This window comes from Oryza sativa, chromosome 4 (assembly GCF_034140825.1).
Source record: "Oryza sativa Japonica Group chromosome 4, ASM3414082v1".
Lineage (NCBI taxonomy): Eukaryota > Viridiplantae > Streptophyta > Magnoliopsida > Poales > Poaceae > Oryza > Oryza sativa.
The window spans coordinates 11,363,563-11,371,201 of record NC_089038.1 but is presented as its reverse complement, the minus strand read 5'-3'; the positions used below and the strand labels follow the sequence as shown (position 1 = coordinate 11,371,201).

General features: G+C 44.3%; 1 protein-coding gene across 1 annotated transcript; it reads right to left on the bottom strand.

The window, feature by feature from the left end:
• Nucleotides 1-5,719: 5,719 nt before the first annotated feature.
• LOC4335334 (putative glycine-rich cell wall structural protein 1) lies at nt 5,720-6,711 on the bottom strand. The gene has a single exon (XM_015778650.3). The coding sequence runs from the start codon at nt 6,653-6,655 to the stop codon at nt 5,942-5,944; it is 714 nt and encodes a 237-aa protein (XP_015634136.1). The 5' UTR covers nt 6,656-6,711; the 3' UTR covers nt 5,720-5,941.
• Nucleotides 6,712-7,639: the final 928 nt, after the last annotated feature.

The window sequence follows — 7,639 nt, the reverse complement described above, 5'->3', positions numbered from 1 at the left end:
AGATCCACTGCAGCATTCGCCATCCAAAAACAACACCAACTGCACAAATCAACTACGGGCGAACCCATCTCCATCTTCCCCCAAACGATTTAGCAACAATCCCCCGCAACCCTCTCAACCAATCTCACGGAAATGGCAGAGGAGAGAGAATTGGCTCAAAGCCAGTGGGCTTTGTCTGACGTCAAGGAATCTACCTTGTTGGAGATGGTGGAACACTGTGTTCTTCCCAGCAAAGAGATCATCGGTTGGCATCTAGCATTCGGTGAGGCCTTCCCCACTCCGGACACCGACGAAATCATGGTATTTACTCACTTCTTCTACTCCGGCTTCGCTTTGCCCACGTCTGATTTCTTTCGTTGTCTTCTGGAATTCTACGGAATCAATATTTATCACCTTAACCCCAACTCAATTCTTCACATTTCTGTCTTCATTCATCTGTGCGAAGCCTTCCTTGGTATTCAGCCCCATTTTATTCTTTTTCGCTGCATCTTCTTCCTCAAACTCCAGCCTAACAAGAGAAATCCCTGTCTGGTTGGCGGATCCGGCCTGCAACTCCGCGGGTCCCTCTCCAAAAAATACTTCAGTCTTCCTTTTAAATCATCCAATAAGGGCTGGCATTCGATCTGGTTTTACATCCATAACCCTTCTCCTTCTCTACCCGAGTACTCTTGCACTCCTCCTGTCTATAATGAAATCTGGAGTTCACTCCCGATGGGAGACGAGTTATCTCAAGCCAAACACCCTCCTGGAAAAAATGCTGAAAATCAAAGAGCAGGGACTGCAACGGGAGCAAGTCACCTGGCACTTCATCAAATGCTGACTAGCTCTGATAAAAGAGAGGTCAAAGCCTGCCTTCGAGTACAAGGGCCAAACTGTCCCAATCATGAAGACCCCGACTCACTGGACTTCAAGATCACGAAGGCTAGAATGTACACGATCTTCTCTACGGGCATTGAGGTAGACTACAGCCAAGGGCTGCCTGTTACCCCTTTCAACATATTCAACCTGCCTCCAAAGGTAATTGTCAACAAACTTCTGCCTTCTTCTTTCAGTCGGTATCATAAATTGTAATTCGCTTTCTTGATTGTTGCTATAGGAAAATGCTCTTTACAGCTCTAAGCCATTCTCCTCGCTACCAAACGACTAACTGACCAACAGGTGGCCCAACCATCAACCCTGCCGGCCAAGAAAAACAAGCTACGGGCAAGGATAGCCAAGCTATGATGAACCCTGAGTTCCTCTCGACACTCAAGGCTGTTGTTGGCCTGATCTTTCGGTGAGTACTGATAACTACGATTTTTGGAGAAGACGTTGACGATCCGACTACAACCGTACGAGACGTTATGTTGCGCCTTAGCGATCGATACACCTCTCCGTGGGATGTTGATCTTGCCGATGCAAATCAACCTTATTCCTGCAAGCAAATCAAAGAAACAAGCAAGAACAAGATAAAAGCAATCTGAATTGCAAATAGGAATGAATACACACCATAAGTTGGGGTTCCGAAGAACAAGCAGACGGATGGTCTAGCCGACACACGCGCTGCAAGCAAGTAGCAATGGCTAAACTTTAATCTATCAAAACCAAAGAAACACTGAAGGGGTACCTAACTATTTATAGTGGTGGGAGGACGGTCGTCCTCCACCTGGTTGGGGCGCACCCCACATGGGCCCCACTTGGGCCGGGGTCCCAAACAAAGTTACAAGCCCAGAGGCCCAAGATAGGTGATGCAGCACCTTGTTTATATGATTGCGGCCAAATGACTTGGAATCTGGCGATGAGGCAAGATCCGTTGGAAAGAGGGCTCCGAGAGCTTTCCATCAAGTATTCACGGGCCAAAAACAAAGGTCGTATGCAGATTCGACGGCCATTTGAAATCAGCAGTATAGCAGGTGGCCGAATCGGATTCCAGCACTTGGAGGACTTGAACTTGATATCATGCTGTTCATCCATGATGTGAGCAATGGTTGTATCCATAGTAGCCATGGTCCCATCATCCTCCCCTTCTTCACGGAAAACCGTCCTCGGTTTTTCCATATGGTGCTCATCACGTGGTCGATTTAAAACAACCTGTTTCATCCAATCAAAAGAAGACAAACTCGAAGTAATATGATTAGAAATAACATGTCTCTCTAGCTTGCAAGTTTTATCCACATGTACAGGAGGTTCTAAATCCGAGCATATATAAACTCTATGCACCAAATATATTTCTCTATCATTATATTCGCCAAAGATATGAAAAATAGCATTAGTTGGACATGGCAAATAATATTTAGCAAATAATTTCTCCTTCAAACTATCGAGCTCACAAAAATCATCACACTGAACATAGCCCAAAGTATTTAAAGAAGAAGTCAATTCACATTCCTCTACTTCATTAGCAATTTGAATAACATGCTTAAAATCATCGCATAAAGAACTGACATTAGAAATAGCATGTTCATTCACTAGTTGTGGCATTGATATAAGTGAAGCATTATCACACAACTCTTCTTTATCACAAGGAACAACAAACAAATCAACTTGTGACAAAGGAATCTCAGCAGTTGGTTACACTAATGGTTGCTCTACTATAGCATGAAAAGTGGATAAATTCAATTCATTAACAACACACTCACCTTGATTAATTTCAGCACCATTAAGTTTACCTTTGATGCCCTCTTCAGATGATGGAGGTGCCTCGACTTTGAGTGTGAACAATGGGACTGACGGCTCTTTCATGTCTCTCTCCTCCTTGTTGCAGTTGTTCACTTCCTGCAAAATATTAGTAATAGGAGGTACGTGCACAACTTGTTTCTTGTTCACATCCTCAATTGGTTTTTCCACATGGCAAGCAAGTTGTAACAAATGAGCAAAAGAGCTATAACTTTGACAAACAAGCATGTCCTGAATTTCTTTATTAAGCCCACGTAAAAACCTCAACTCTGTAGCTTCTTCGTACTCATCTAAACTACAACATAATAAACAAGCATAATACATGGGAACATAAACATCTCTGAAATACGAATTTTTTTGTATGGCTATTTTCTGGTTATAGGAAGATAAAAACTCACCGAGCAACGAAAGCTCTGATACCACCTGATGAACCCTGAGTTCCTCTCGACACTCAAAGCTGTTGTTGGCCCGATCTTTCGGTGAGTACTAATAACTACGATTTGTGGAGAAGATGTTGACGATCCGACTACAACCGTACGAGACATTATGTTGCGCCTTAGCGATCGATACACCTCTCCGTGGGATGTTGATCTTGCCGATGCAAATCAACCGTATTCCTGCAAGCAAATCGAAGAAACAAGCAAGAACTAGATAAAAGCAATCTGAATTGCAAATAGTAATGAATACACACGATAAGTTGGGGTTCCGAAAAACAAGCAGACGGACGGTCTAGCCGACACGCGCGCTGCAAGCAAGTAGCAATGACTAAACTTTAATCTATCAAAACCCAAGAAACCCTGAAGGGGTACCTACCTATTTATAGGGGTGGGAGGATGACTAAGGGGTGCCAAGGGTCGTCCTCCACCTGGTTGGGGCGCACCCCACATGGGCCCCACTTGGGCAGGGGTCCCAACACAAAGTTACAAGCCCAGAGGCCCAAGACAGGTGACGCAGCACCGTGTTTATGTGATTGCGGCCAAATGACATGGAATCTGGCGATGAGGCTGGATCCGTTGGAAAGAGGGCTCCGAGAGCTTTCCATCAAGTGCTCACGGGCCAAAAACGAAGGTCGTATGCAGATTCGGCGGCCATTTGAAATCAGCAGTGTAGCAGGTGGCCGAATCGGATTCCAGCACTTGGAGGACTTGAACTTGATATTGTGTTGTTCATCCATGATGTGAGCAATGGTTGTATCCGTAGTAGCCATGGTCACATCAAGCTAGCTCCAGGAAGAGGCCAAGAAAACTGATCATTGACGACGATGATGAAGACTCGGACGACCAAACGATTGGCCCGACTGCCTTTGCCCAGAAGAAACCAGCCGACAGATTCGTCCCCTAAATCCAAAAATCTTCAAGGTAAAGAAAAAACACTTCTTTTGACGCATAACACTTGATGGTACTGCAATGAAATCAATGAATGTCTCTTCTCCGACTTTAGAAAACCCTCGAACATAGATCCGTCTGGCAAGACAGAGATTCTGGTTGCCAGATCAGAGACAGTTGGTACAAAAGAATCAGACGCCAACTCCAACCCAAACGCTGAGGAAGAGGCAAGGAAAACCAGCGGCGCGGCTGATAACAAGCCCCCGACTGGAAATCAGTCGGCTGGCGCCAACACTGGATCGAACCAGGAGCCCCTGGCTGAAAACCAATCTGGTGGAGAAAACCATGACGACCAAATACCAAGTTTCCAAGAGAAAACATCTAGCCCACCACCTGCCCAGGAGGAAAAAACCACTGATCCAGAGCTCAGCGGTGGCCCTCATCACTTCCATGCTGACATCATCACCGGTTATTTCTAAAATTCGTCACTCGTAGCCTCTCACAGTCTGCTTTATAAAGACCCAATAATTAGAGAAAAAGAAGAAATCTTCCGAATAAAATCTACCAAGGACTCTAATCCTCCTGGCAAGCTGACATGGAGAGATTTTCGTAGGCGGATGACAAAATCAAGCCCCGTCAACATTTTCGCATGCGGTATTTTAGTCTCATCTAAAATGTCCGCGTGCGAAAACAAAAGGCTCTATTATGCGAAAATCATTTTCCTACCAGTGATTTACCGATTAGCTTCACACAAGTGTTCTCGATGCCCACTGTCGAAAGAACGGCTATGATTTGAAGTCGTTATTACCTTCATAGAGGGTGATATCGAACAAGGTCAAATAATTTATTCGTCGAATTGCACAGACACATTGCTTAATCGGCACTTCGAACTAGTGATTTGTTCTCGAAGAATTCACCACAAGTTAAAAACGCTAGATCCAAGGTAATTAATTATTTAAAGTAAATATTGGTTATCTGAGCTAGCATCCCTTCTCCCGTACTTCTAGCTTTTGGGATCATATATCACAGATTAATAACTAATTGATCTAACTGGATAACAATGTCCCTAGATCAATTTTATTTTACCGTCCGATTAAATAGCCTATGGATTCAGGATTATCGTAGGAATGTTGAATGTTTTTTAAAAACTTAATTTAACAGCATCTCTTATGTTTTTGAAATCAAAGTATTAACTTTCAAATATTTAACTCATACATTTGTAATCTCCATTAATTGTCATAAACTCGAACTTTTTAGGACGCATCACTACTCACTCACGTATATAGTCATGTTTTTTTGTGAGAGCGATGCTTTGGTACTCTACTGGTAGTATTATCCTACCATTAAAAATATTTGTTACTAAGAATATATCAGTAAATTACTAATACAGTGATATATTAGAGGTAATTTTGTCATATATGTTTTTTCCTAACTAGATTAATATGCGGTCATCCATTGCGTTGGCATCGCTTTCCATCGGAAAAGCCAAAAAAGATGGGAAAAAAGGTTTAGTCACTGCTAAATAATAATTATACCTATTCGCACCTTTTTTTCAATAATATGTCTCTTTATTTTTCTACTACCGCTAATTAGAATAGTAGTATAAATCCGACCTTTTCGATCAAATGAAATCAACTATGTATATTTTTTTTATACTAGTAGTAGAGGGCATCATAGTGGAGCTTAATTGCAAACCGGGAACTAATTCGAAGAATCTGCGCACATCGATGTGCATCAAGTGGAGCGGCAAGACGATTAATTTATTGAACAACAGTTAATTAACTAACTAATAACATAACATCATCGCTTAATTCATACTCCTACCAACATGCTGCACACGGTAACAGATATAATTAATTAAGCTCACACATTAACACAGCACACGTCAACTACGACGTCATCATATTAAGCTTTTGCTTCCGACGCACGTACACATGGCAATGCGCGCAACCACATAGTCCTCACGGATGCCCGCCAGCGCCGCCGCTTCCGGCACCGCCGCCACCGCCGCCAGCCGATCCTCCCTGCCCTGAGCCGGACCCACTCCCTCCGCCACTGCCCGTGCCGCCGTTCGCGCTTCCAGAGCCCTGCCCGGTGCCCACGGCGTTGCCGGAACGTCCAGTCCCGCTACCTCCGCCGGAAGCACCACCCCCGCCGGATCCTCCACCTGCGCCGCCACCGCCACCGTGGGTGACGGTCACGCCGCCAGGGCCGATGTGAATGCCTACGCCTTCTCCGCCGCCGCCACCCACGCTGCCGTCGGCCGAGCTCGCGGCACCGCCTCCGCCAACGCCGATGCCGACATCGACGCCGCCTCTGCCCACGTCGACGCCGACCCCGACGCCGACGCCTCCACCGGCGCTCGAGCCGCCGCCACGGCTGGTCCCGACGCCGCCGCCAACACCTCCGCCGAACCCGATGGTCGTGTCGGACCCGTTGTGCGACACCATCCAACCGAAACCATGGCCACTGCCAGAGCCACTCCCGGACCCGGCGGCTTTACTCGGGAACGGCAGCGAGAACTTGCTGCCACTGACGACGGCGCCGCCGCTCTTGTCATCCGGGAAGGTCCTCGCGGCGGCAGGCGGGAACACAACCGCCGTAACACACAGGAGCGCAAGGAGGAAAAAGGGGAAGGCACTGGAGCTGCTACTACTACCACTAGAGATCGCCATTGTTGAGGTCGTGTTTGTTTGATGTGTGAAGCTCTCGTCACCCCAGGTGGGGCTTTTATAGGGGATTAGGTATCAACAAGTCGCGGTATTTGGGTCCAAATCTAGAGGCAGAGATGAGCATATGAGCTACTAGGTTTTGTGGCAGCTTGCGTGTGGAGAAAAAAACCTAACTTAGTATATATGCGGCTTGCATGCATGCCTGTGTGGCGTACGTTGACCGATAATTCATTTGGATTTAGCGAATTAAATGCGAATTTAAAATAAATTATGGACGGTGTATGAAATATTCATGGAGTGTAGTTTAAGCTCGACAGTGACTGATTTGTTTGTGTTGGCCATTTGGGTGGCATCCAGATTACTGTTGCGTAGCTTAATCACGCCCTGGTTTGTGTAATTTACTTACAAAAGGTATGGACGTAACTATATAGCTAGTGATAGCTGGTTTTAGCTATTACTTCATCTATAAGAGACACCATCAACCTATACTTTAAATACAATTTTCTCTTAAACTACTCATCCAATCTACGATCCGATTACACCGTTGTGTTCGTAACAATTAAATATTTACAATAAGATCTCACATGATTATATTTTGATGAAAAATCGCAAATTACTTTTAAGATATATCTAAATTACTTTTAGATTTCACTAAGCTACTTCTTAGACATACAAAAGTAAATTCAGTAAAGCTTAAAAGTAATTTACATATATTATAGAAGTAACTTATAAAAAAAGAAAGTAACTTTAATTAATACCTTTTTTCATTGAACAAAGTATCATATATATATAAGTTACTTTTAGATTTTAGATTTGATTAAAATACTTCCTATACATTCATAATGCTCTAAGGTGATTACTTTTATTATGGACGTAACTACACAACTAGTGGTAGCTGGTTTGTCTAAACCAGCTACCACTCCATCTATAAGAGGGACCATCCACCTATACTTCAAATACAATTTTCTCTTAAACTACTCATCCGAT